Raw genomic sequence first — 26,422 nt, 5'->3', positions numbered from 1 at the left:
ACTCACGACACTATTTCTGGTGGAGCCCACACCACAGAACTACCAAAGGCACATGAATCACACACATTTCTGATATTCTAGCCAATATAGTATGGACTTTCTCTTGCTGCTCCCATCAATCCGGCTTGATCCCCGGCGAAGCACGCCCGGTTAGCTCAATCGGTAGAGCGTGAGACTCTTAAGAGTTCACAATCTCAAGGTTGCGGGTTCGACCCCCGCATCGGGCTGTTCCTATAAATACATATTCATGATTGAGATGTGCTTTCTTTTTTGCAGTTTTTGTGTTCTCTGCGTCCTGTGGCATGATCATTTAACAAATGGTGTTTATGTTATCATTTTATCACACGGTGTTTATAGTGATTCCAACTGTTGTACAGTGTAAGTGACAAGGCTTGTGTATATAGAACTCTGGTTAATGAATGCCTCCTGTTTACCCTGGAATAGTTATTATATTAAGCAGTTCAACATTGCCGGCATAGCTCTGGTCTCTTTGACTGTTTAAAATCTATATGATATTGACTTCTAACTAGAATTGGCCTTGAAGAAATGTCTAATTGCTCAATGGTTTCAACCTGCCGGTGTAAGTCCAAGCTTGGTTTTATTGTTTTATTAGTCAATGGTTCAATAAGCAATGTCATGAATACTACAAACGCAACCATCTCGCCACATTCTTGACAATAATAACACGTCGTCTGGAAAAGTTCAATATGACTACAGTAATAAACCAACAAAATGCTCTCTACTTATTCTCGAGTCAGGGGAATATGTCTACGGCGAAGCGGGGTCTGGTGGCCGGTCCGGTCATTCGGAGCCGATCCAAAGCCATCACCAAGCGGGACCTCGGCTCGACGTCACTTGAACCGCGCTTCAGACCTCACATGCCCCCCTACAAGTGTTAACTTGTAGTTATACTGCACATCTATTGGTCATATATGAATCTCTATACCTAGTTACTCCTCATGTCTTTGTTATTTTGTGTCACTCGACGGTCCCTGTCGCGTCAACTCTTCCGTGACACAAACTTGACCGCTCATAGACAAAACTTCAACTTCGTACCCCGGGTATATCTGCCTATCATGACTTCTCGAAACCAATCATCCTCAGCGAACAAGCCTCCACCTTCAGAGCCACGACCAAGTTCTTCAGTTCTCTTAGTCTCGCCTGTCAATGAAGTCCTGTTACTTCACCGTGTACACACCTCTACATCATTCGCCTCAGCTCATGTCTTCCCTGGTGGAAATCTAGACCCTTATCATGATGGTATCATACCGGCTGAAGACTCGCCAGAGAGACATCATGATGGACTTGCGTACAGAATTGGTGCTATCAGAGAGACCTTTGAAGAGACTGGTATCTTATTGGCCAAGAAGGACAACGAGCTGGTAAACTTGACAGTCGAGGATAGAGACACTGCAAGGAAAATGATACATGGAAACCAAGTCAAGTTTCTCGAGTGGCTAAAGTCAGTAGGCGCTGAGCCAGACTTGGGTAAGAATGAATCAACATAGATTACGGTCAAGTGATTGTTGACCGAGTACAGATGGTCTCATCCCTTTTACGCGCTGGATCACACCCACCACCAACACAAAACGCTTCACAACGCAGATGTATCTCTACATGCTACCACAGTCACAGAGTGACATGCCATCAGAGATGCTTATCCCAACACCAGACAATGGCATTGAACACACAGCAGCCCTCTTCGCACGCGCGGAATCATTCCTCGCCCGTGCCGCCACAAATAGCATCATCCTATTCCCACCGCAGTACTTCCTCCTAAGTTTAGTCGCCAGAGTCTTCCAGAACTCAAAAGAATCATCAGATGGACAACGGACTCCTCAAATCACAGCACAGAGAGAAAACTTACTGTCCTTTCTGAACCGAGTGCCCACAGCAGAGACAGAGAAGGGCCAAGCGCACAAGACGGCCATGATCCCCTGGAGTGAGAAAGTCATGAGTCCTCATAATCTTTTTATTAGACAACAGGACAAGAGAATAGTTCTCGGGCTGGACAAACCAGGACCAGAACTCAGGGGCTCTGAGAGAGGTGGCGATTGGGAACATGTGGTCCTTGTTAACTTTGGCAAAGGAGGACCGACCAACGTTGAAGTGAGGCGAAGAGAAGATGCCTTGGAAGAGGAGAGAAAGGTTAAAGCTGATAGCGAGAAACTCTGAATTTCCATAGACATAGAAACCGTCGAATGATATCGAGGCTGAGATTTGCATTCACGGTTGATCCACATACCAAGTTAAACTTGTATATGAGCCAGTAAATCACAAGGTAGGAGAGACACCATAAATCTTCAAGATACTCCAAGTTTGGTAGATACCCTATCATCGATGGAAGAACCCCTTCTATAACCAAGGGTTATCCTAATCTCTCATAATTTAGGAAGCTTATTCTGAACCTCAGCATAAAGTTCTCATAATTTAGAGAACTATCCTAAACCTCTTATAATTCAGGAAGCTTATCCTAAACTTCAGCATCAGCTTCCTATAATTTAAAGAATCATCCTAGACCTCTCATAATTCAGGAAGCTTTAGGCAAATTCCCTCCATAACCAAGACTTCCTACCTAAACTTCAGGCAATAAACTTTCTGGGAGTCTCTTTCTTCTTTCTCTGCAGTCAAGCAACTCCTTCCCCAAGCCTATAAATGCATTCGCTTTCCACTCCTCTCCTCCTAATACTTTCTTTCTCTCAACGCTTCGTCTATCAACTCTTAGGCAGATATCATCAACGTCTTCCATTTCCAAAGCCCACTCCGTATACCAAATCCTTCCGACATTCATGGCAACCCCAACAATGGGGCCTTACGCGTTCATGAGGGCCCTCACGGAACGCACGCGGGTAGAGCCGTACAACATAATCGAGGTTCTCAGCCGCATGATCTACGGATCAAACATGATCTCGGTCGCAGGCGGAAGTCTCCCAACAACCTACAGACTTTGTCGTGTAGTCTTTGAGGAAACGTCTCAGCCCCCAGAAGAGATTACTCAGAACGATTTAGAGTACGAAGAGATCAGAAACCACTTGGAATTCAGGTGCATCCCCGTGTCGCATGGACTTATCTTGCGATGTTACCGGGAAACACTGCAGCACGCCCAGACTGCAAAGTACCTGATTCAAAAAATCTTCATTGATAGAGAAGCCTTTTCTGAGGCCACCTTTAAGGAAGCCCACCGCATTCTGACCTACAAGATCGATATCAATCAGCAAACGCCTTGGGAGCTCTACAGCGGAAATTATCGCACCTGGAGTGCGACGTACGACACGCGTTTCGTGGACCCGGTTCATATCACTACTGCAATGCTCAGCATGATCGACAACCTCATAGTGGAAATGGGCTCCAGAGAAGTCCCATATGATGGGATCACCATCCAGCAGCTCAGCAAGGAGGAAGTCTGGGAGAGGATCTGTTATGCCAGCAAATTCTGCCAGCACTTCATCAATATTCGCCCCTTTTTAGATGGAAATGGGCGGATGTACCGTTTGCTCCTGACTACCCTCCTCCTCAGAGCTGGTATATGCCCTGCGGTTTATGGACTTCATAACATGGATCGAGAAAGTCATTCGCGAGCTGAAGTCAGTTGCTACAGGCATGACTTGCAAGGCCTGGGAGAGGTTGTCACTGAGACCCATCATGAACTGGCATTATTTATTCTCAACCATACGTATGGTCAGTGGAAGAGCACGGACGCACAAATGATGACATTTCTACAAGCAACGCGTCGGGACGGTGCGATGTTTCCTCATTAAAGATGGTCTAAGATTATTCCACATTGTACAAGATGGTCTAAGGTTATTCCGCCTCATAAAAGATGGTCTAAAATTATTAACATCCACCTGATGCTTATTCCGCTGGGTATCATACATAATAGATAGGCAAGGTAGTTACTCCCAATACACGCCGATGATCAATCAATATCGACTATCTGGCAACACAGTCTGTCAGTGACCGTCTATCTCAGTACGATCCTATCTACAAACCGCGAACATTCTGGCTCCAGGTGTGCCAGTTGAAATCATCTCCAAGCATATCAACATCGTCCAAGCCTGTATTATCAGAGGTTGAGTTTACCGACGGGAACTGCCCGCCCCAGAGGTAAGGGGGTGGGTTGTCGTCCTTGGGGAATTGCATGGTCTGTGGTGAGAACTGTTGGCCAGTATCTCCTGGTTGTATCGTATATTGCGGTAACTGAGAGGTGTTTGACATTGGCGTCATTCCTGTCCCCATGGACCTTGATTTGAACAGAGCCGACGTCCTGCAGTGGCCCAGAAATTTACCATGGGCAAGGGTGTGGTGTCTGCCATTAGGTCATTCATGTAACCCATGGTCGTATCAGAAAGGTCGAGCGTTGCCGGAACGTCGTAGGCTGATGGTGTCCGAGGGCGGGATGGTACTTGTTCTTGTTTTGGCTGGAGCATCGACGGTGGCATAACAGGGCTCAGCTCAGCTGGCGTCGAGATTGGTACGTTACTTCCATCAGACCGCACCAGAACCTTCCATTTCTCCCTTATTTCTTCCATCTTGTTGGCTGCACCGTCCGCATCTTGCCCAAACCTAGCCTGGTATCTGGGATTCGTCCTTTCTTCGAATTCCAGCCGACGTGCTTCTTCGGGATTTCCGCGAAGTCGAGCAATTTCTGCCGCGCGGTGCCTTTGGGCTCTCATGTAAAGTTTCCTGATAGGCATCACGACAGTTGCGTATTCGGCAGATCGCACCAGTTGTCCTGGTCTACCCTCGTATCCATTAACGGCTTCCCACCCGCGTTCCACAAGAGGAGTCCACGGTCGACGGCAACTGGCGATGAGGAAGTAGGCCATAGCTGACCAGTTGGTGTAGGTTTTGAACAGCCACCTAAACTGTTTAGACCTCGAGTCGTTATTCAAGATGTGATTGTATTCGGCAATCTCAATCGCTGCAACGTAGGCACGTTCTTTTGCCTCTTCCGAAAGTGTACCTTCGCCCTCGGAGCCTGGGAAGAGGACCGGCTGGTAAATTACCAACGTCATCTTGGCCATGATGATGCGCGCAATTGAAGCAGCCATCCAATGTAACGGATCAGAATCGCCGGTGTGGTGTTTCAAAAACTTTTGCTCAACTCTATTGTAAACCTCGATGAGCATGCGCTCTCGCTCCGCGAGGCTGGTGTCCTTGTAAGGCATTCCTTGGGGGCAGAATGACATCGAGGCGGATGATAGTCGAACCAGACGCCTTCCAAAGCCAGCAATTTCGAAACGAACAAGTGCCAGCGAACAGTCAGAGTGACCTTCTCTGGGCTCTGGGGCTTCCGTTGAGTCGGGCTTGATATCGGTATCATTGATATTACTCGGCATCTGTGTGTCATAATTAAAGTCTTGGATGATGAGATCAGTACCCAGCTCATCGGCCGATCGAAGATCCAGTAGAAGTAACGACCACCAGAGACGCCTTCGCATCTCCGTTTCAAAAGGACTTAGGTCGAAGTGCGACCCATCGCGATGGAGGCCCATGCCTTGAGCAAGGTGCGCCACCAAGCCTGTCAAAGACCAACAGAAACGACTTCCATCTTGACCCTTAACCACGAGAATAAAAATGATCAACGCTTGCATAATTGGAGTCTCTAATGAGTTCAGGAAGTTGGCTTTGGCAAGGGCTTGTTCGACTGCAAAACGGTACTGCACAACAACATCCTCCTTGTTAAGACCAAGGTTGGCTCGCACCTGAGTTCGTGAGTTAGCATCTTCCGTGCTTAGAGTTAAGGGTGTCCTCTTACCTCGTCAGGTTCCAGGGATGTAAGTGCAGCATAGTATATTGACCAGACTAGTGCCTCATTTGCAGGAGACAGTTGTTTGTGATCTTTTCGCGCATCCCGAAAGATGGGCTCCATAGTTGGAATGTGCAGCACTTTGAGCAACGGTTCCACATTCTCCTGATAAACAGACCATAGGAACGGTATATGGGAAGGCAGGGGCCAGTATTTATCAAGATCCACGTCTGCAGAGCGGTAACCAAATATCCAGGCGTTGTGGTTTCCCGAGAGTGCGGATGCGGGTGAGGTGTCTAGAGTTTCATCCTCGTCAGACTCATCCAAGTCTTCATCAGTAAGCTTCTGAGTCTCTTCCCGTATTGAATCGAGCTGGTAGATAGAGTCAGTCAAACATTTGCAACAATACCAGGGACCGACCAACCTCGTCATTGAGCTTCGACCAAAAACCATGACTAACGTATCTTTGGCTTCCTCCAGTGTCGCTCAAAACCAGTCGTCCAAACTTTTTATGCATGTTCTTGCGAGCAGTCTCGCTCTGTTCGCTTGTAGCATCACTGCCCCCCCTTGGGCTGTCATCAATCCTCCCAATGTTGCCTGCGTGAGAACCTGCATTCGACGATTGCCGTTGAGCATTATGCGCCGAGGCGTCAAACGATGTGGTTTGACCTGCATGCGCTTCAGGTGAATTGGTTGATGAGGGGCCTTTACCGCCAGACTCAACCTCAATCTGACCGCTTAGCTCTTCCACAATGCCCTCCAACTTCCTAAGCCTCTTCATCAATTCTATCTCGCGCTGACTCGAGTTCTTGGTGGGCGCATTTGGATCTTTTCGACGCGGCTGTCGCGGCGCTCTTCCGGGGGCGGGGAAGACACAGGGAATCTGTGCTCGACGACAGTTGGAACACGGCATCTGCTTGTCGCATCGAACTTTGCGACGGCGGCAGGTTACGCATGATCGCGGATTCAGGGCGGGCGTATTGCTTCCGGGCAGGTGGATTGGGCTTGTATGGGCGTCGGGCCCTGTTGTCTGATAGACAGTAACGTTGCCTTGAAAAGAATTCGGTTGGGTGTGGAACGAAGCATCTTGCTGGGTATTGGATGAAGGCGATGCTGTGGACTGTTGCGCAGAATCAAGCCCCTCAGATACATTGAAGCCAAATCCGAGGGCCATGCCCTCGAGGTAGCCCGACATTGCTGTATCGTCTCGAGTGTAAGACCAAGTCAAAGATGGCGACAACGATAGGTTGTTTACGATATTCGAAAAACGTGGAATCGATCAGGCAAAGGATGTACGGAGAATCCGCGGACTCAGGCTCGGACAAGGGATGAACGGAATCGGACGAAGCCATCAACGTTAGATGCGATACGGATGCGGGTGCGGTAACGCAGGCTAACCAAACCTCAACTGCAATGCAAGGCAGGGCAAGGTAAGGAAATGCGTAACGTCAAATCATGCAGCTGTAGACAGAGAACCTGTCGTGAAGCCTTCAAAAAGCCAAGAAGAGGCTGAGAAGGCTGTTGTTGTGAAACATAAGGTGAGAAAAGACGCAGAGCGTTTGGTCTGTGATTGAGTTGGAGAGGAAGATGGGTGGACTCAACTGATTGATTGGAAGGGGTGGGAGTGAGAGGAGGGTGGGGGGCTCGGAGTTCCAGGGCACTTCTGATCAGGGCGGGCAGGGCAGGGCAGGTCAGTGGAGGTAGGTTGTTTGTCGTATTGATGATCCCTTAAAAATCAACTAAAGTGGTGCTGGCGTTGGTGCCAAGGCAGGCACTACTTGAGAAAACGATCCGAGCTGACAGCGCCCAGACGCCCTAGACGCCCCTAAAATTCCGGGGATGCACGCCCTTGTGATTCTTCGATTTAGGGCGATAGTGCGGGCGGCGGAGACAGACGGGGTTAGCACCTCACTCGGCTCCGTGGCGGACAGAGAGAGACTTGGGGAGATTCTAGACTCTTATTTGACAGTTTCATTCCATGATTATTCATTCATCCTTCAAAAAAGTCAGCACTAATTCCGCGTTAGGTATTAGCACCAGAGCTCAGAGTCGACTGTGTCGTCATCAAAGAATTCCGCACGTTTTCACTTGGTATAAGTCGCCGCACTTTTGTCTCTTGAGAGCTGAATAACCATAAGCTGTCAACTTATGGTTAATTCCGCTGGTGGATATAATTCGATATAAAGGCTAACTTATGGAATCATTTCATAATTTCGCGACTCCGAACCTTCCGTTCTACGAGGTCATTTGCCCTTAACAGTCAACACGGCTGTCCGTTGACCCGACCGGAGAGGGGCTCGCTTGTTGGCCACAGTGCAGTGAGAAATAGGTAGTCATATCGTGAGTGGTAGTCCAGAAGAGTGATGAGTCAATGCGTACGCCCTATTGGTAGCAATTATGGAAGACGGAGACCGACTACCACCGAGCTTGTGTTGAACTGACGGACTCTCCGCGAGAGTAACGTCCTAAATCCGCTGTCGACTTGAACGATTAGCGAGCTAGACTAATTATCAATCTCAACTTAATTCGAGTAAACTCAGTAAAGCCAAGGATATCCGTGGACCGTTGATCTTCACATGCAAGAGGCGTCTGATGGGCATGACGTCTCATCGCAACTCCCATAAGCCAAGATGCAACCAAATTCCTCAAACCAGGCCAAGAATTAGTTAACACACACTCATAAATCAAGCTTATCAATATCAGAGATCTTCGGCATTTGTGTACCATAAGCCCTACGAACCCGGCATGTCCTCTCTTCAACTCCTTTTGCACAAGGGGTTCTTAAAAGGATGACAATTTCTGATACATCACAACTCGGCTGCCTTGCATTCATCGCCTTTCACAACGTGGGATCGTCTCCCGCACGTCATGATAGTGGGATCGAAGGTTTAAGGCAACCCAGATAGTTGGTATCACTTGACACATCCGATTAGACGTGATGTAACTCCAATTGAGAGCTGCGATTGGCAGATCTCGTAGGCCGTCAATATGCGACTGATTCCTGACAGCGGAATTAAACACATCAAAACTTATCCAACGTGCGATAACGGTATTGTCTGTCCGGAGGTCCTTATCTCGCTGAGGTAGGCTGCGACTTCAATGGCAGCTGATCTCTTTGATGGTGGGATACCAATCGACGTGTTCTCGTTTGGGTTTCCCGTAATGACTATCACAGTGCGATCAATTGCTGATTTGAGGCAACATTTCTTTCATAGCTTGACGAAATACTCTACAGTTGATATCGGAGCCCGTTATAATCATGAAATACCGTTACGGACCGGCCCCACTAGCTCCGGTGCGGGAGGCGAATCACAGCCGGGCATCCTCAAAGGCCAAAGGGGCCGCATCGAAGCCGGCGAGGTCACGATAAAAGGAATGTGGCTCCTTTGTCTGATACTCCCTGTGTTGTCACTATAATATTGGCTCAGATCATGGCCGCCATCAGGTCGCTTTAGCTCTTCGAGCTAACGCACCGACGCAACCTTTGGTGTGATGCTCAGTCGCAGGGACCTCACACCTTCAGCTACCATGAGCTCCAGTGTTATACCACTTTCCCTTGCGCAGACGCGATTCTCGCTCAATGGTGCAGCACGGAGGTCCGATTCCGTATGGGATCGTAGTTCAAGCATCCCACTTCACTCGACATTCCACCAGTGAGGGACGAACATGTAAGAGCTGTATAACGCGCATGGTGAATGACGGTTTGAGATGCTAAATTCGGTGAGATCGCGGCGCCAATCTCGAAATCGAAAGATAATCGACGCAGAGCCTCAATCTTGCCACAGCTATGAAATGTGATCAAAGATGCCCGCAGGAAAGGCCAACCCGTGCCGTCAGGTCGTGGTGATGCCAAGGATTCTTGATGGTTGATTCGCTGGCTTAATGAGGGATGGTTGTGTGGGATGGCTTGATGCATGTAAGTTTCAAGGTTCCAATATGGCAAGCCGGGCCGTGGGCGGGGTTTGAGCGCCCAAAAGCCTGGAGGAATTGTGAGGCATGACTTTGGACGCAGATGGCGAAATGCAAGGGAGTCTTTCGATTGTGAGCACAACTTCCCCAGACCATGCAATGAAGACCCCAATCTGGCGAATGAAGCCACAAGGATAGATCTGTTGCCCAGGTTTCACTGGTTCCATTGTGCTCCACGACAGGGCACAGATACCGGAGCTTTAGCTGCAGTATTCGAGATGTTGGATGAGCTGTCATGATCTGCTAGAAAAGGTCAATATTGCCAGAATATCGGCAACCATTACCAACCCGAGGTCACGAGAGACACACCGCGTCCTTCTCCCCGATAAGGATCCTGGCCGAGATGCGCCAACCACGTAACCGACTCATCTGCCCCAGATTGGGCTATCCAACGCCGCAAGGGAGGACCGAGGTCCATCATTGGCGCGCCATCTACACCATCCAATGCCTTGTGGATAGACCGATGAAGGAAGAAGCTGCACGCTATCGCGGTAGCATACATAGGATACAAAAGTTTCTTCCGTGATGGTGTGCTCTCCCAGCAGCTACTGGAGCAGCTGGGGAGAGCAGAGCCGCAAAACCGATGTGGTGTGATATCATTGGTGTCCCGTAGCATGGCTGATGATCGAACTATCGAGGCTGGATCCTGGAGATGTTGTGTTGCAGCGAAAGAAGATAATCCGCCGTGGTGAAAGCCACTAGTTCGAAATATAAATTAGCCACCACCGAACCCAACATCTTAGAATCATTCTCTCAATAACAAAGTCGACCCATGGGCTTGCAACTCGATACAAAAGGCCTGACAGTACTCAATAAGCTTTATCATTCTTGAGAGGCCCTTCCTTATTACCAAGTGACATCATGCCTGAATCTGTGTAAGAGGCGCCGATCTGCTTGACATTCGAAGGCTAACACGAGCAGGGCCATGGAAATCTATCTCAACGGCCCGAAAGAGTTGCCTGACGTCTGGGCAGGGCAGGGAACGCAGGGGGCACAGAACAACAAGAAAGGAACAAAGTGAATCTCGAAGGAATTGAAATTGATACCCGCGCAGGCGCACTTGACGACGAATGGATCAGAGTGTAAATATGTGAACTGGCGCCCTGGAAAGGCAGCCTCGTCGTTATGGTAAATTGTATTTATCATTGTTGCCGTATAAACATTGAGCTCGTTCTTGTCTAGTCAAATAGTGAGCACTGTCTCATCCAGGTTTCTACCCCACCTCTTGACAACAACTCCAGACAGCGGTATCAAGCGCTCTGCGAAGTATAGAAAACACCTATGCCAGTAAATGCAAATCCATGCTGATAACAACGCCGGTAATTCAGAAGAGTCGAAGAATAACGCCATGCTCGCTATCCGATGGTATCAAAATCGCTTCCGTTCTTTGCCGCGCAGGCTGATCCGCCACAGGCAGCATATGCTTTTCGATTCGCACCATTTCTTGACATCATTTGGATTGACCTCTCCATCATAGCCCACACGACTAAGCTCGCCCGTATTGAGCCATGCTGCGAGATCTTCTAAAACAATTGGATCGTATATCAATATCTTTTCATGCCAGGATGGCTCTTGCGGGTTAGTAGTACGTGGGGCAGATGTAACAGCATTGGTGATGTGGTCAAACAAGAGCGCCTCTTGATCGCTCTGGGTGGCTGTGAGCGGTGTGCCATCGTTAGTTGTAAGAGACATATCCAATGGTGGTGGGGAAGAAAACATCTGTTCAGCGTTGGTATCAGGCGAAGAAGCAAATTCGTCGCTCTCGTTATCTTCGGAGTCAGGGATCTCAATGACAGATTTAGCAGTAGCCTTCTTGCGGCGAGGTGATGCCACCACTCGCTGTGGTTTCGCCGCTGATTTAGGCTTGCTTGGAGAGGCAGCGCCTGGTATCGAACTCAAACTGTCTTTCCTCGGCCTGCCACGAGGCCTCTTGGGGGTTTCAGGCGGTTGAGCAGATGGAGGCGGTTCTTGGGGCTCGGGGGCATTAATACTGTTCTTCCGCGGCCTGCCTCTAGGTTTCTTTGGACTACTAGTAGTAGCCGGAGGTGTCGCCCTGGTAGTTTTGGTAGGTGAAGATAACTTGGTGCTGGTATGGAGGCTGGCCTGGCCCATACGAGTCTTACTCTGCCAACATTGGTCGAGTAGTGCAATCATCGCACTTCTCCGCTTGATTGGTTTGAATCCAAACCTTTTTATTTCTCTTGCCAGGCGAATGTCTGTGAACGCTTCATAATTGGGTCGAGGTGGTTGTGCTGGGAGCTCGGGCAAGCTCTCAGGTTCTTCTGCCGTCGTCATTTGATTTGCCTGGCTAACTTCTGTTTGTGCTAGCGGCGGGGGATGGACATTAGTGCTTGTTGACAGTTCACTGTCGGAAAAGTACGGGGAACTAGCTCTGGAGTCCACCAGGTCCTTCTCATCAGGCGATGGTATATCGTTGCGAGGCTTGGCAGGTGGAATATGATCATCGAGGACACGGCTCTCGACACAAATGACAGAATCGTCTGCACCCAGTTGATATCCAAAGGGGTTTGAAACATGACCAACCTCTGAGAGTCCTGTGTCGTCTGCAAGATTAATTACTTCGACATCGAAGAGATCCCCTTCTGCATCACGAGCAGCTGCATCCCAAAGGTTACTTCGTTGTTGCGGCGATTCAATCGCATCACTATTCAAAGGCATCGCAAAATCCATGTCGTGGTTCTGATCCGACTGTCTCAAAGCTGCCTGAAGATCCCTGAGGACAGTCGGGGATTCTTCTCTGGCAAGCTGGCTGGAGGTACCAAAAACAAAGTCCTGATTAGCAACCTGAGCCAGAGCCGCACTGGGTGACAACAGCACGGGCTTTGGGGGCACTTTCTTTTTAGGGGCTTTTGATGGTTTCCGTCGTGATGTGCTTTTGCCCTTAGCATTCTTTGTTTGCTCATCAGCCAGGGACCCCGCTTCCTTGTTAGTAGTGGAGAAATGATCAAGGATAGAAGCGTTTGGCGGCTCAGTATCTGGCTGACTAGGCACTCTGTATGCAGCCGTTGCAAGTTCCGTAATGGTCCTGGGCTTCTTCTTTTTTGGGGCCTTCTTTGTTGGAGACTTGTCATGTGCCATAGCTGGTGCATCGGTACCCATTGTCGCTAAAAGTTCAATGCGCTTCCGTTTCTTAAGGAAACTGGAGTCTTTGTCTGAAGCATTCGTGATGCTGTGAGATATCGATTCGTTGGGCCCTTCCATGCAAGAATAACCATCGACAAGATTCTTGAAGACAGGCAAACGTTGATCCGCTTCAGAGGACCCTAGATTTTTGAAAACAGATGAATCTGAATCAAGATCGACAATAGTCTTTTGAGCTGGAGGGGTCCAGTCCAATCTCCGTGCAGGTGCTTGTTCCAGATGGAGGGGTTCATTCACATCAATCTGTTTCGCCTTTTCCAAATCCTTGGACTCCTTTGGTGGTGGAAAGTGGCTACTCATAGTACCGGTTTTCTTCCTTGGCTTCGTAGGCTTGACTTTCTTTTGTTTGTCATCATCATTATCCTCTGCAGGGCTATGGTCTTTGCTAGCTGCTTTGCTCGACTGCTTCTTTGTCGTTGGCTTTGGCTTGGCAGTCCGTTTAGGCGCAGCTTGATTTGACACCTTCTGTTGGCGAGGCTTTCTGGTCGACTTGCCCGTGATTTTTATCACCTCTATATGTTCCTCTCGTTCTTTTGGTGGCTCATTGTCCCCAGCAATAAATCCACCGTTTCCAGATACATCTTCTGCGAGTCCAGTGACTTCACCGGGATGGGATAATGTCCAAGGCAATCCCGTCGATGGTGTCGAAACAACCTTTGGCGCCGATTCTGTTGCTGGATAGAGTTGGCGAGCAGAGATGAAACCAGAGGGCCCATCTATCGAAAGTGCTGCGGCTCCGCTTCCACTATGTGCCGAGGGTTGGGATGTGGTTTTCGTCGTTAGAACGTCCCGAAGCGATGGGAGGTCAGGAGATGAAGAATTGACGTGCAACGGTTGACGTCTTGTGTCTCCTAGTGGCGAAGTCCCAAATGCATTAGAGGATACCATGACACTCGAACTAAAGTTTATGGACCGAGAGCGCAGAGCGCATCTCAGGCCCGATATTTGTAGCAGAATGATGTCGAGGTTGAAAGACGTCGAAAATAAGCAACGGCGGGGTCATGATTTGAGAACGCCTAATCTTGGTATCCGAGTCATAGAAGTGGTTCGCCTTCAGGCGCAAGGGGTTCGCCAAAATCCGAGTTGACGCTAATCCCTGCATCGCGATCTGGTACGCGCTATCACATGATACTTCACGTGATTGTCATCGGGACCCACCCCACGAACCAGAGGCGTCCGAGGAAGGTAGGGCCGGGATTTGCTCCACACCCACAATCAAAGATTATTGAGAAATTACTCTACTCATCTTCCTTTTCACCTCTCGTCGACACAACCTCTCAAGATCACCCAAAACCACCTTCTTCAAACCAGCCAAAATGGAGAACGACCGCGGCGAGATTGTGGACCTGTAAGACTTCCATTAGGACATTCGATATGGCCGCGCGAAGGAACAAATTCATGATACTGATACGGCATCACCAGTTACGTCCCCCGCAAGTGCAGCGCCACCAACCGCATCATCAAGGCCAAGGATCACGGCTCTGTCCAGATCTCCATCGCCAAGGTTGACGAGAACGGCCGTGCCATCCAGGGCGAGAACCACGTCTACGCCCTCTGCGGTTTCGTCCGAGCCATGGGCGAGAGCGACGACTCCCTCAACCGACTGGCCCAGCGCGACGGTCTCCTCAAGAGCGTCTGGAGCGGACAGCGATAAAGGATTTCAATCTGTGGGGAAAAAGTTACTCGACAACTGGTCCTGAGATTCCTCGACATGGGAGTCTGATACGAATGGACTACAGGGTTTTGGGTCCGGGCACGAAGGCAATGGGTGAAAGAAACTAGGGTTGGCTGCATCTAGCAAATCCACTTCGAGGCGTTCGGCTCGATTTTGAGACAACATTACGATATCCCGAATATGTGTTTGAAGATGTGATGAACTGGTTATGCTCCGACATACGGCTAGCGAAGTCTCCTCGGACAGACTTCTCAGGTCAAACCACTCCGAGGATTCTGGGGCTACTTTGATAGTCTCCGTGCCGCAGATTGATTGACTAGGCCTTGAAAAAGCCGTAGCGCTCAAGTCGTTTGCTATGGTACAGATACGGGTCTAACATGAACTTTTCAACTTGTGACTATCCTAGCCTTACGTGCGATTGTAGACCAAATGCATCCTCCAACCTCTATCCCCGAGATCACAAAGGCCGGGCTCGATAGGTAGATCCCACATTAGTCCCCCCAGCTAAAGAGGACTATTAAGGTGCTCATATGTTAATGGTGATATTTTCAAGCCTGAGGGCAAGAGAACGAACTGATCTAAGCTCTTCTCTTTCCTGAGGCTCATCTCCCGATGGGCGGTTCAGGTCAGAGGAAACACGGAAGTGGAGTACCATTGGGCATATGAACTCTACGTCACCAGAACTTGATCGGATCAAGGCTCGATGATTTTGACGATAAATTCAGGACTAGGTGCTAATAGAGGCAATAGAAGTTCTTGAAAACAAACCGAACCCTTAGGGTATTAATACATGTATGTTATACAACTCTAATAAATTCATACATATCCAAATGAACCGGCGACTACTATTGGCCAAGTGTTTGAATACATCCACACTACATCACTCGCCGCTTGCAAGGCCTTCCTTGTATGCTGCCAACGCTCGATCCCGACAATCCTTATGCGTAACAATCGGTGCAGGATAGCCGTTCTTCTTGGCTTTGGATCCAGCGCCTCGATTGTATGGATCATGAATAGCCTTTCTATCAAGATCCTTAAGCTCGGGAACCCATTTGCGGATGTAATCGCCATCAGGGTCAAATTTCTCGCTCTGTAGTAAGGGATTGAAGATGCGGAAGTAAGGCTGAGGGTCAACACCAACACTGGCGCTGAAACCCCATCCACCATTATTTGAAGCAAAGTCACCATCGACAAGATGCTCCATGAAGTACCTTTCGCCCTTTCGCCTGCGAAGAAGTTAGAGAGACAACCCAAACATTAATGCTTTAACTTGGGTAGCTTACCAGTCTAGCAGGAGGTCCTTTGCCAGAAAACAAGCGACAATCATGCGACAGCGGTTGTGCATGTATCCCAAATGGTTCAGCTGTCGCATCGCCGCATCGACGATGGGAAAGCCTGTTCTTCCCTCACACCAAGCGGCAAAATGTTCGTTGTCGTATGACCATGAGATGTTTGAGTATTCGGGCTTGAAAGGCTTGTTCATGCTGCTCCTGTTAGTCAAATTGACAAGATGCTTGTATATACTTCACTTACCAGACATAGGGCCAATGGACCAAAACGTGCTTATAAAAGTCTCGCCAAGCAACCTCACTGATCCATGTTTGGATACCTTCATTACCACCATTCAACTTCTTCGTCTTGTTTCTATCACGTGCGGTCCGTACACATGTTCTCGCACTGATCGTGCCAGACGCCAGATGTACCGATATAGAAGAAGTCCCAGCCTCAGCTGGGATATTTCTCTTCTTCTGGTAGTTGCCGATCATCTCTTCACAGAATTTGTCCAGACGCTTCTTCGCCTCGTGCTCTCCACATGGCCAAAGTGAGCGCAATCGCTCCTTTTCTTCGCCATCAAGCCGTTTGCTTTTGGGGGCGTCCGGAATTTCAACATCGAAGAGTTTCGCAAAGACCTTTCGCGCACTGCTAGGGTTCTTCTCAGGTGGTTCGTACAACTCTAAAAGATCAAGATTCTCATGAATGTGAGCAACCCATGACCGATACCATGGAGTGTACACTGCATACTGCTTCCCAGCGCCAGTGTGGAGTTCTCCTGGAGGGACGACGCAGGTATCATGGACGACTTCGAATGCCTTGCCATTCTCTGCAAAATCCCTGATCATCGAGGCCTCGCGCCTCAATTCGTCAACTTCGTATTCCATATTGGCGTACAAATGGCCGGCGCCCCATTGGTCCATGAGCTCCAAGATCCGGTCGGGAACACGCTTCCTCTTCTCAACTGTCTCCACGTACAAAGGAATATCGAGCTTTGCAAGATCATGTTTGATGACTTCCAGAGTTCGCAGCATGAAATCCACACGTACTGGGGATCTCAGGTGAGCCTCATAGTCTTGGGGGCTGATGATATACATCGCAATTAAAGGAACTCCTGCTTCTTTTGCCTTATCACTGGCCAGAGCCAAAGCTCTGTTGTCGGATAGCCGCAAGTCCATCTTGAACCAATGGACGACGGCTTTCTTTACGTCGATACTCTTGCGCTCCTGCGCTGTATTCTCGAGGGCACTGATAAGTACCTCAATTGGCCGCGGAAGCTCATTGTTGTTGTAGGCGCGAGCTCTCGCATTGCTCATTTCTGGAGGGTAAAATTTCCGGATCGCGATTCCATTCTCTTCGGCTTCTCCAGCCTTGTGATGAGGTTGGCGCAAAGCATCTGAGGTACTGGAACCGTTTGTCTTAGACGTCTTTGCCTTTTTGGCCGGAGGCGATGAAGACTCGCGTTTGGTTCTCTTGGGAGGCATTGTGGTGAATCTTGCGGGGTGTAATATCGTCGTGCTTCTTGCAAGTTGAACGCGGTTCGGTATGAAAGAATATCTCAAGGCTCTTAGTGGTGATGCATGCATGCAAAGTCTTAACAGTGACATATGGAAGGCACACAAAATTTGACAGATTCGGTCCCGTTTGTCTACTGATTAAGAAAAGAGGAAACTTCAGGCCTCCCCTAATTTAATTTAATTAAAACTCGCCATTGTTTTGCTGCCGCGGTAGTGATATTGTGGCTGTTAAAAAGCATGGAGCTCCGATTTGAAGTACGTCATATGGTCCCTGGCGATCGAAGCTTACACCAAGCAGATCTGAGATTCATAGATCTCGAATGTTTAGTGACTGTTTCGGGTCCCTGATTGGCTGTGGGCGACTGAAGCATTCTCAAGCCCGTGCTTCTGTTAATTTGAGTGTCGGGAGAAGAAGACGGGTTCGATTGTGCATAGCGTTTTATTGTCTTACTGGCTGTACTTTATTTAGTGATTGGGTGTTGATATGACTGTGTGAATACCGCTCTGTGAAGTGAGTTCTTATGTATTTTGATTGGCTAAAATCCAGGCTTCAATCCGGTAAATGGTGCTTGACGTTTGGTTTCGGATCCAACTATCTCAGACCCAAATTGCCTGTCAGCAACTCTTTTCGTTAGAATATTAATTGAAAGGAGGAAGTCAGCAGCTGGCCCCTGTCAGAACTGTGATGTTGTACCTGCCTTCGTTTTCTACACTCTTGAGGTTTGTGATTGGCCGATTACTCTGACAGGCAGGAGTGGTAGGCGATGGGTGCCTGTGCGCGTAAAACCTCACGCGTTTACTCGTCACCGCGCTTGACCTTAACCTCATCAACACCACAACATCAATATCACGACGCTCGAAAAAACAATACAACTTCTCTCATGACTTACCATTCAAAAAGGTATCGGAAACTGATCTCTTCTTTCGCATAAGGCAGTGGATCGTGATACCATACTAGCTGACCCCTGCCCTGACTATCTACCCACTCATACGAGCTTGTACCACCTCACGTCCAGGCACTATCATCGAGTACGGTTGATCGAAAGAAGTTGTGACTTCACATCTGACTTGATTCCGGTGTGGTAAACCTACGGGCACCTTGTCCTCGAGCATTCACCTCAGTCCCCGTGGATCGATGTCGTGTAGCACCGGTTTGCCTTAGACTGTCCTAGACGCATCAATATCTATCACGTTGGTCACAAGTCCCTGACAGACTTTTCGGTTTTATTTGTCGCATCTTACGGGAAGGTCACGACTTTGCAATTACTTCTCGTGGCTAGGGATTATCAGGTCGACATTGACGTCGATTTCTTCATCAGTTATGTCACAGATCAAGTCATGGCGGACCCTTCCGCTTGATTCTTCCCCCGACTTCCCAGTATTGTTGGTGTCCTTCCATACAGACACATCGGCCTACACTATTCACGTAACTGATATGGCCAATATGTGGTCTGAAACACTTGATCGTAAGGCGATCTTTATGAGAGGTTGGAACGAGAACACTAGTATCGACCCTAGCGATACGCCTGATAACATGGCCAAACTCTTGGGCTGCCTCAATACTGCTCTGGATTCTTCTCACCCAAGACACAATGAGGCGAGCATTCGTCTAGATCGCGATTCCCGGTCTGACGCGGGTGATCATGACCTCGTCTTGAACATCACCTATGAAATACCTGGATTACAGCCGCTCAAGTGGCCCATGTATTTGAAGAAGCTGCCGCCCTCCAGCATCGCAAAGCATCTTGTGCTGCCTTTAATTCAGGCACACCACGCAAAGGATGTTGAAATCGAATTTCTAACTCGATCTCTGGGGAACAAAGACGCAGTTCTCAACAAGCTCCTGGACAAGTTAGAAGCCGTGGGTACAGGTATGGAGCATGTCTTTAATGCTTTGTCTGGGAAGAAGAAGATCTCTAGAGCTGCGGCTGCGGAGAAAGTGCCTGGTCTTGCTCCTTTCGACCGTCGGCGCTGGAAGTCTGGCCTTGCGTATGAAGAGGACTGCCCGAACGACGCCGAGTCCTTAGTGCAAAACGTATTCGAGAAGGGAGGGCTACAGTTTGAGCCTATAATTGATAGCGTTGAGTCCCCTCGGTTGGACCAGTGGTGGCAAGATTTCAAGGGCGCATCCTCCGCCGCACATCCACCTCAGTACAAAGCGGCTGTTGCGAAGGACAAATCTCCGACTCCTCAAGACTCCGCAAAAGCACGTATTGAGGAAGACGATGATGACTTCCAAGTTCAGTCTACACCCCCACACCTTCTGCCCCAGGGCAAATCAACGCATGCTAAGGAAACACTCGTCGCTGATGATGCGTCTACAGAGGGGGAATCCATAGCTTCGGCAGGCAGTGTATCACCAGGTCCTGGCACACGCAAGCCGAACAAACCGGTTCGTAAAATAGGAGCACTCGGTGGAAAGAAGCAGTCCACTCCACCTCTTTCCCCCAATCCTGTACAGTCTCATGCTCAGAAAAAGTCATTGAGCCAACAACACGATGATTCAGAGACGGCATCCGAGTCAGAGGATGATGATAAACCAGCTACCGCTGAAGTTGAGAAATCAGCCCCTTCAACTTCATCACCACCACGGCCAGCGGCAAATAGAAGCGGCCTTGGACGTATAGGAGGCAACAAGACAGAGCGTCTAGTTGAAGAACAGCCAGTCACCCTTAATCCGGAAGCGGGCGAGCCTAGCACGGCAGCAGTTTCTCATCGTCATTCCAACAAGTTAGGTGCTATTGGGAAGCACAAGGACAACATAAATGAAGCAATGAAGACGACGAACGAAGACAATCGAAGGAGTCGAACCGCTACCAAGGAAGTTACAGCAGAGTCCAGACCCAGGGAGACCTCACAGGAACGGGCGGACCGAAGGCGAGAGGAACTAAAAAAGGAGCTTGAAAAGAAAGCTGCTGCTGGTCCTGCTAAGAAGAAACGCAGATTTTGATCACATATTTTCTACTCTCGAAGTTGCAGGCTTAACCGCCGGGCGATTTACTGTTAACATCTTCCGGTACAATACATATGGACAATGCAATGTCGATTCTGGCAATTGATTATACCTCCTCGAAGAATAAACCAATATTGATGCATTGACAATATGATCTTCTCATTATGAATGAGCGATCAATACTACCTACCAAGACATGTGCCTTCATATACTGGTTCATTCCGGGGAGGTGTCCGCATCAGACGCCGGAGGCCACTTCACACATCTGGCCCAAGGTTCTACATCTTGTGGTGATTCAATATTGATCGGGAATCAGCAGGCGGGTATTTGAGAAACCTCAGTTACCAATTATGTATAACATGAGAATGCACTGCGCCTATCCGGCCGCACAGGGCGCCATCGATGCAACCTCACAAGTTCATGCTGTGAACACCAAGGGAGACCAATTCAGTGGAACCAAGAGAAGCCATGATAAACATCCCTATCTGTCGTCTCTATATCGATTATCCCGGTTGATTCCCCGTCTACGCGCACGCCGTTGCTACTCATCTGGCATTCATTGACATCACAAATATCTGGAGTTTTCATGCTGAAGCGGAATATTGCTCCTACACACAGCTAAATCTTGTCCTTATGCATCAGTTGGAATATGGCATAGCATTTTCTGGATGTCTCTGTCAAATTTGAACTATTTCAAGAGCTTCTATCTGGTATGCCCATTCAAGACTCAACAGGCGCCAGTGAAATAAGCAAGCGCAGCCTCCGATATCAAGGGATCTTTATCCATGTCTACCCATACATCAACGGTTATCTCAATGCTACAATTGATATCTATCGAACGAAAGATTGACTGAGTCGAGTTGTTTCCAGATCGTTGATCAATCAAGATCCCTGCATATGTTGGCACAGTCTTTCAAAATTCAGAAGTTAGTTTTGATGTTAAAGCATGAGAACGTGGTCACTCGTAAGGCACGGATTCTCAATATGCAAAATCACAACAATCGTATGATTGAGGCTTAAGGAGGCGCCCTATGGCGTACGGCTGGAAGGCGCTGAAGACACTCCTTCAACTTCCAGGGCACCACTGAAAAACTGCCACGCTCAGTCATGGTGTGTCGAGTTGACTCAGTCTCATTGGAGAGATATCAATACATTGTGTTGCGACTGAGGGGTCATCTCCAGCATGCTTCCGCTAACCATTGGATGTAATATGGAGCTCATACGCCATCTGTCACGCGGTAGTCGCACATAACGGTAATGCATCAAACAGACGAGATTGTGGCACTTACCTTTGAGGTGCTCGTGGACATGAGGCAGTGGATCCTACTCAGGCTCATGGATTATTAGCGCAGCAGCCAAGAAACGCCTCTAGGAGTGCGCCTAGGCGCAACCAACGAGAACACATACTGAGCGTGGAGAGCTCCGCAGACCATGCCAGTGTGGCATTACGGAATTTATTACAGCAAGGGTCTTTTTACAAGGATCAGCAATGCACACCCCGATCATTAAAGCCAACAGATCAGATGCTGGTCCTTGCGACAAGTGTTACTTGATATTATGAAGAAAGTGGAAGAGAGAGGAAAGGACAGTTACGATGATCTCAATGATGGATAAGCTGTGGCAAGCTAGCTGCAATATCAGGAGAGTTGACAGGATGATAGGTCACTGACACTTCTGAGAGCAAACCGTGTCTTCAGGATAAGCCATCACTACCCTAGCTGCCGTTGCAATCTCCATAGCTACACTAAGGGCAGGCTTACTCGGAATACTTCCGGCTCAGAGAGATAGCGATAACAAACGGAGAGTCTCGAGTCAGAATGGATGATTCCCGAACGATGCCTTGACTCTACAATTGTTCCCTTTCGCTTCGAAAATGGCTCAACGACTATTTCCTGCGGTCAAACCATTACCTGAGGGCTGGACAGGGCACATGAATTGGAGGTGTTGGTTCAGCTCGAATTGTTGTCGCAATCGGGAAAGTAAATCTCCCCAGATCGTAATTATCTCGATAGTGAATCAGGTGGCTGCAAATGCTTGATGGATCGTACCAGGTACCGGGTTGCAGAAAATGCTTCCGACCGCCAATTGATGTGACTCGATCAAACTGGATGGATTCTTCAGACTGGAGCATGGCACAGCGGAACGAAGATCGACGATTAGCCGGCTAGGATCATGTCCTTGACGAACCAGGTTCCCCAGTCACATTGGTGTGAGGCAAGTCACAGCGCACTCTTGGTGTCTTAGTCGTTTGCAGCGATTGTGCCCATCGTTCCACTGCGACACTTGTATTTTCGGTCTTTGCTGCCTTCATACAATAGCCAACTCAGTGTCATTTGTGGCCAATGATTCGCTACTCTCCTCTTGTCGAGGACTTGAGACCAGTTCGTGGACGGAGCAATTAAGTCCAAAACTGAAGAAGTGCAGGATACAACTTTAACTTTGAGCAGTTGGCATATGCGACGTTGGTGACATCAGCTTTCTGGACTAATTAGGAATGCAGAGTTATGCGGCCACCATCTCTTTAACACGAGATACTGCCGGTATGCATCGTTGGTGGCTTTTCAGGGCGCAAACGACCACGCTTTGCTCATTTTTGGAACAAGATCGTCTCGGAGGATCAAGGTGCGTTGCCGATTATTATGAGGATTGAATATCCATCTCATGCTCAGGGCTACCTGAGAGCTTACAAAACATCCCCAGGTATCTGATCAGGGGTGGGTGCAGCTGCTTCTCTCCGATTGCACCATAGAGATGTAGTGTTGTGTGCCAGCAGATCGCGAACTCTGACAAGGTCCTGCTTGAACTCTCGAGTCCGCCGTGAGCTGTTGGGAGTACTGTGTGAACAGGCTCAGCCAATTCAATAATATGACTACATACAGTACCCGTACAAGCCTTGTCCCGCTTTTGGCTATAAGGACGAACCATGCCATGGCCTGACAATAATAAGCTTAAATATGAATGGACGAGGCTTCAGTGCCAACAAAAATGCACACACGCACACTAACTTTAGAGGTTAATTCTCTCCCACTCGGGATCTCCTTGTTTCAACCTGCATTGCATCGGTTGGGGTCTGTGAGGAAGGCCAGGGAAATGCCATGGTGGTGATTTTCTTCTCTTCTGGTCCCTCACTAGTCAAGCTGCAGAAGACACCATGACACTAGAGCGTGTCTGCCCAGCCCCGCGAGTCCTTTCATCGCCAGCCATAGTTGGTGCAGAACGCCATGTTCCTATTGTCATTGCTGGCTCCAAAGCTAACTTATTATTAGCGCCCTCTTTTTAAACGTTGAAGCACATCGGCATACGCAACCAAACGCAGCGGCGTTTTTTTTTTTTTTGCCTATTCGAGCCTTAATACGAGGCCACGCATGGAAGCAAGTCGGGGCTTCCAAAGGGTCCAGTTGATGAAGACGACGACGACCGTGATGGCTTGACCAGAAAGACTAGCTCTTTCTCATTGATGACGGCCATGCCCGGCCCGTTCCTGGTTGGTGGTTGAGGCAACTGAGTTGTCAGAGGTGCCAAAAACGCCCTTACATGACGAGCGGTGCAATGCCAGCGGTCGCTATCATCAAGCTTAATGCAAAGGCCGAGCAAAGACGAGAGGCCGTTGGTTCTTGATGTCTATTACATCAATAGGGTAATTTTTAGCCTTACTTCGCGATGAAGTTTCTCTTTCCTACACCATCGAGACTTTTCATTCAATTATTCTTACTATACCATATACAGTACGGTACCGCACATCATAGCATAGCAGTACTGTGCAATGCCAAGTTGCATCGGATTCTTCGCCACTGGCCAGATTGTTGGACCGTGTTGGTTCTCAGCGCCTGAGGTATGAGCCCGCAATCGACAAAAAGTCTCAACAACTTATTGCTTGGGCTTAAGATATCTAAGGCCCCGCACCATCAGCCAGCCATTCATCCATGACTAAATTCAGCTGAAGAACTGGCTTGAAATTGGCTCTACTGGTAAAGGATAGGACCCGGCAAGGGGACCTTAACTCTCAGAGGCGACTACAAGGATGTTGAGGAGAAAAAGAAAAGCCGAAGCAAGAGACGGGCGATCATGTGAGACACCAGATGAGGCTTGGCAAGACAGAGAAAGATTCGGGGTCGCTCTCTCGTCTATCGTTGCGGACCCCGAATCAACGTCTTCGTGCTAAACGGTTAGCTGTCGAGAGTGTGGCTGACGTTGATGTGCTGTAAGCGCAGTCCAACCCAAACCAGATCTAATAATACTCGGCAGACGTTGCACTTGTTTTCTACAGTGTTTCCTTGCCGTGCCTGAAGCATTGTAGAGGGAGCGTGAATGGTAGTGGCAGAGGTAGTGGCAGCGGGGAGCGCAGAGCAACGGCCCGCGCTGGGCGGTTCTGACAAAGATGCTTGCCGGCCGGGACACCGATAAGCAACTGGTTTTGTGTTCAGTTGGTCTTATGGTGTGAACTGAATCTTGGGATCGATGCATGCTGCATGCTTATCCAAGATCAGAAGTGGAGATTCGATATCTCGTTATCCCACTCGCTCTCAGATCTGAGGCGCCTGTGCGATGAGGCTAGTATTGAGATTATTCCCTCTCAATCTTCGTTACTCTCTAATTATTTCCTCTTCAGGGATACGTACACCCCGCGCAGCTGTTCACACACTCATTAACTAGGTAATGCTGGCGTCTGAGCTCCTGGCGATCATGACAACCCTTATAACGTAGCCGACAGCCCCCGGCCCTGCCTCCATGATGAGAATAGTGCAACTCAGCGCGAATGAGACGACACAATTTGACAGGGGACTAGGATGAATAGAAAGAAGAAGGAGGGGCAGCCGGATCATTTCCTGTTGGCTCAGCTTCGTTACCAGACTGTCGGTAACCAATAATATTCCTGTGATCACGACAACGGGGGCCCTATGAACCTTGCTTATTCCCCACTCCCACTACGAAAAGCTGAAGCCAGGCCAGGGCAATGAAAAACAGGGTCGAGTGGGGAGACGGGCACAACAACCAGCATGGGGACTACATACGCTCAACTTCTTCTACGTCTGCTACTAGCAGTGAATTCGATTTGCTGCTGCCCAGACAGATGCCAACACTGCTGCCCGGCCAGACTCATCGTCCAAGATCGTAAACATGAATGGTAAAAGCCGCAAGAGCCAAGTCTTGACAACATTTACAGTGGAGATCACACCAAAACCTTTGAGTTTTGAGTTGTATTGTTTTATATTGTCATTTTCGCAGATCTACAGATGCCAATATACGAGCTATACGTAACGCTCGTCCAAATTCCATCTTCCTCCCTTTATTGTTGGACATCCATGCCAGCCGTGTTCAATGACAAAGAGAAGACCGAATAAAGGATTCAATGACAATACCAGTCAAAGACTTGCCTGGCATTCAGGTTGGCACGTAGCAACAAAGGCGGTTGTAAGGGATGCTCTTGGTATTGATGCCGGAAGCGGCATGAAAAACAGGCGCTTGTAAGTAGCATGGTTGATACATACAAGATGGGGGGGTTAACGAGCTAATTATGATAATGAATAAATAATAAAGACATTAACACGCTTTGGGAGATGACGTTTCGCTCGTCGACCCCAGTGATCACCCGCCCAGCCAAGCAAGCAGCCAAAGTAACAAGGGAAATGATGCATCTTTGTCGGCCCTCGGGGAGCAAAAGATGGAGCGCATCGTCTAATCAAAACGGATAAGCCACCCAAAAAAGAACAAGGAAAAAGGAAGGGAAACAATGCCTAATAGAAATCAAAACCGAGTCCAAATCTCCTTCTATTTTGAGTACCCTTTTTTATGCGCCGCTGCGACCTAAAAGTCGCAGTAAGAATACTCCTTGTAGTAGGTAAGTAGGTATTGTAGTAAGACGACAAAAGCACAATGCAACATTGTCAACCGAGTGCCAGGAAGCTGGAAAATGATAAGATATCCCCAAGGGCATGCATGCGGGCGTCTCTTTTCTGCTGAAACCCCCGCTTCGACATGATAATGCCAAGCCCAAGGCGACGAGCTACCATGACGATGACTTGTTTCAATGCAAACATTCCATGACCTTGTTCTTGATCAGTCAAGACAGGTAGGTAGGTAGTGAATGATGGTAGACAAGAGTGACAATTACCGTAGCAGTCAGC

At 48.7% G+C, this 26,422-nt stretch overlaps 8 protein-coding genes and 1 non-coding gene across 23 annotated transcripts; 6 read left to right on the top strand and 3 right to left on the bottom strand.

Annotated features, from left to right (window-relative positions):
• Positions 1–144: 144 nt before the first annotated feature.
• On the top strand, positions 145–227 carry FOXG_18018. Its single transcript has one exon. It is a non-coding gene; the product is annotated as a tRNA-Lys (tRNA).
• Positions 228–827: 600 nt separating this feature from the next.
• Positions 828–2,295, top strand: FOXG_01138 (uncharacterized protein). Its single transcript, XM_018377917.1, has 2 exons — positions 828–1,488; positions 1,541–2,295. Exons 1-2 carry the CDS (start codon positions 960–962, stop codon positions 2,173–2,175), a joined length of 1,164 nt encoding a protein of 387 aa, XP_018233718.1. The 5' UTR covers positions 828–959; the 3' UTR covers positions 2,176–2,295.
• Positions 2,296–2,804: 509 nt separating this feature from the next.
• FOXG_18017 (uncharacterized protein) lies at positions 2,805–3,758 on the top strand (the record flags this gene model as incomplete). The annotated part of the gene is made up of 1 exon (XM_018398059.1): positions 2,805–3,758. One exon carries the CDS (start codon positions 2,805–2,807, stop codon positions 3,756–3,758), a length of 954 nt encoding a protein of 317 aa, XP_018233717.1.
• A 223-nt stretch (positions 3,759–3,981) lies between these two features.
• FOXG_01137 (uncharacterized protein) lies at positions 3,982–6,944 on the bottom strand (the record flags this gene model as incomplete). Its single annotated transcript, XM_018377916.1, has 4 exons — positions 3,982–4,197; positions 4,287–5,705; positions 5,759–6,121; positions 6,174–6,944. 4 exons carry the CDS (start codon positions 6,942–6,944, stop codon positions 3,982–3,984), a joined length of 2,769 nt encoding a protein of 922 aa, XP_018233716.1.
• A 969-nt stretch (positions 6,945–7,913) lies between these two features.
• FOXG_01136 (uncharacterized protein) lies at positions 7,914–13,944 on the bottom strand. 5 transcript variants are annotated; one of them, XM_018377911.1, is made up of 2 exons: positions 10,007–13,944; positions 7,914–9,961 (listed from the first exon to the last, which is right to left on the bottom strand). In XM_018377911.1, the coding sequence occupies exon 1, from the start codon at positions 13,766–13,768 to the stop codon at positions 11,087–11,089; it is 2,682 nt and encodes an 893-aa protein (XP_018233710.1). In that variant the 5' UTR covers positions 13,769–13,944; the 3' UTR covers positions 7,914–9,961; positions 10,007–11,086. The 5 variants fall into 5 exon arrangements, with proteins under 5 accessions (XP_018233710.1, XP_018233711.1, XP_018233712.1 ...); XM_018377912.1 differs by having other exon boundaries at positions 8,155–10,517; positions 10,569–13,944; XM_018377913.1 differs by having other exon boundaries at positions 8,827–9,958.
• Positions 10,362–10,984, top strand: FOXG_18016 (uncharacterized protein). Its single transcript, XM_018398058.1, has 2 exons — positions 10,362–10,593; positions 10,640–10,984. The coding sequence occupies exons 1-2, from the start codon at positions 10,580–10,582 to the stop codon at positions 10,737–10,739; spliced, it is 114 nt and encodes a 37-aa protein (XP_018233715.1). The 5' UTR covers positions 10,362–10,579; the 3' UTR covers positions 10,740–10,984.
• Positions 13,945–14,037: 93 nt separating the features above from the next.
• FOXG_01135 (40S ribosomal protein S21) lies at positions 14,038–15,833 on the top strand. The gene is made up of 2 exons (XM_018377910.1): positions 14,038–14,228; positions 14,303–15,833. Exons 1-2 carry the CDS (start codon positions 14,197–14,199, stop codon positions 14,532–14,534), a joined length of 264 nt encoding a protein of 87 aa, XP_018233709.1. The 5' UTR covers positions 14,038–14,196; the 3' UTR covers positions 14,535–15,833.
• On the bottom strand, positions 14,771–17,564 carry FOXG_01134 (deoxyribodipyrimidine photo-lyase). The gene is made up of 3 exons (XM_018377909.1): positions 16,089–17,564; positions 15,839–16,039; positions 14,771–15,781 (listed from the first exon to the last, which is right to left on the bottom strand). Exons 1-3 carry the CDS (start codon positions 17,432–17,434, stop codon positions 15,436–15,438), a joined length of 1,893 nt encoding a protein of 630 aa, XP_018233708.1. The 5' UTR covers positions 17,435–17,564; the 3' UTR covers positions 14,771–15,435.
• A 562-nt stretch (positions 17,565–18,126) lies between these two features.
• On the top strand, positions 18,127–26,312 carry FOXG_01133 (uncharacterized protein). Of its 11 annotated transcripts, XM_018377900.1 has the most exons (4): positions 18,127–23,506; positions 23,564–24,847; positions 24,907–25,762; positions 25,836–26,087. In XM_018377900.1, the coding sequence occupies exon 1, from the start codon at positions 18,666–18,668 to the stop codon at positions 20,292–20,294; it is 1,629 nt and encodes a 542-aa protein (XP_018233707.1). In that variant the 5' UTR covers positions 18,127–18,665; the 3' UTR covers positions 20,295–23,506; positions 23,564–24,847; positions 24,907–25,762; positions 25,836–26,087. The 11 variants fall into 11 exon arrangements, with proteins under 11 accessions (XP_018233707.1, XP_018233697.1, XP_018233706.1 ...); XM_018377898.1 differs by having other exon boundaries at positions 24,907–26,312; XM_018377908.1 differs by having other exon boundaries at positions 18,127–22,919; positions 22,998–24,847; positions 24,907–26,087.
• The last annotated feature ends 110 nt before the right edge of the window (positions 26,313–26,422 follow it).

This window comes from Fusarium oxysporum, chromosome 1 (assembly GCF_000149955.1).
Source record: "Fusarium oxysporum f. sp. lycopersici 4287 chromosome 1, whole genome shotgun sequence".
Taxonomy (NCBI): Eukaryota; Fungi; Ascomycota; class Sordariomycetes; order Hypocreales; family Nectriaceae; genus Fusarium; species Fusarium oxysporum.
Note: the sequence above shows the minus strand (reverse complement) of the source record. Positions and strands in the feature narration are given on the sequence as shown.

Coding starts and splice junctions, on each gene's coding strand:
- FOXG_01138 (XM_018377917.1), top strand. CDS start 960: ATGTCTTTGTTATTTTGTGTCACTCGACGGTCCCTGTCGCGTCAACTC. Junction 1,489..1,540: donor AGGCGCTGAGCCAGACTTGG/GTAAGAATGAAT, acceptor GACCGAGTACAG/ATGGTCTCATCCCTTTTACG.
- FOXG_01136 (XM_018377911.1), bottom strand. CDS start 13,768: ATGGTATCCTCTAATGCATTTGGGACTTCGCCACTAGGAGACACAAGA.
- FOXG_01135 (XM_018377910.1), top strand. CDS start 14,197: ATGGAGAACGACCGCGGCGAGATTGTGGACCT. Junction 14,229..14,302: donor CGCGGCGAGATTGTGGACCT/GTAAGACTTCCA, acceptor CGGCATCACCAG/TTACGTCCCCCGCAAGTGCA.
- FOXG_01134 (XM_018377909.1), bottom strand. CDS start 17,434: ATGTCACTGTTAAGACTTTGCATGCATGCATCACCACTAAGAGCCTTG. Junction 16,040..16,088: donor GTCCATTGGCCCTATGTCTG/GTAAGTGAAGTA, acceptor TAACAGGAGCAG/CATGAACAAGCCTTTCAAGC. Junction 15,782..15,838: donor AAGGACCTCCTGCTAGACTG/GTAAGCTACCCA, acceptor ACTTCTTCGCAG/GCGAAAGGGCGAAAGGTACT.
- FOXG_01133 (XM_018377898.1), top strand. CDS start 18,666: ATGTCACAGATCAAGTCATGGCGGACCCTTCCGCTTGATTCTTCCCCC.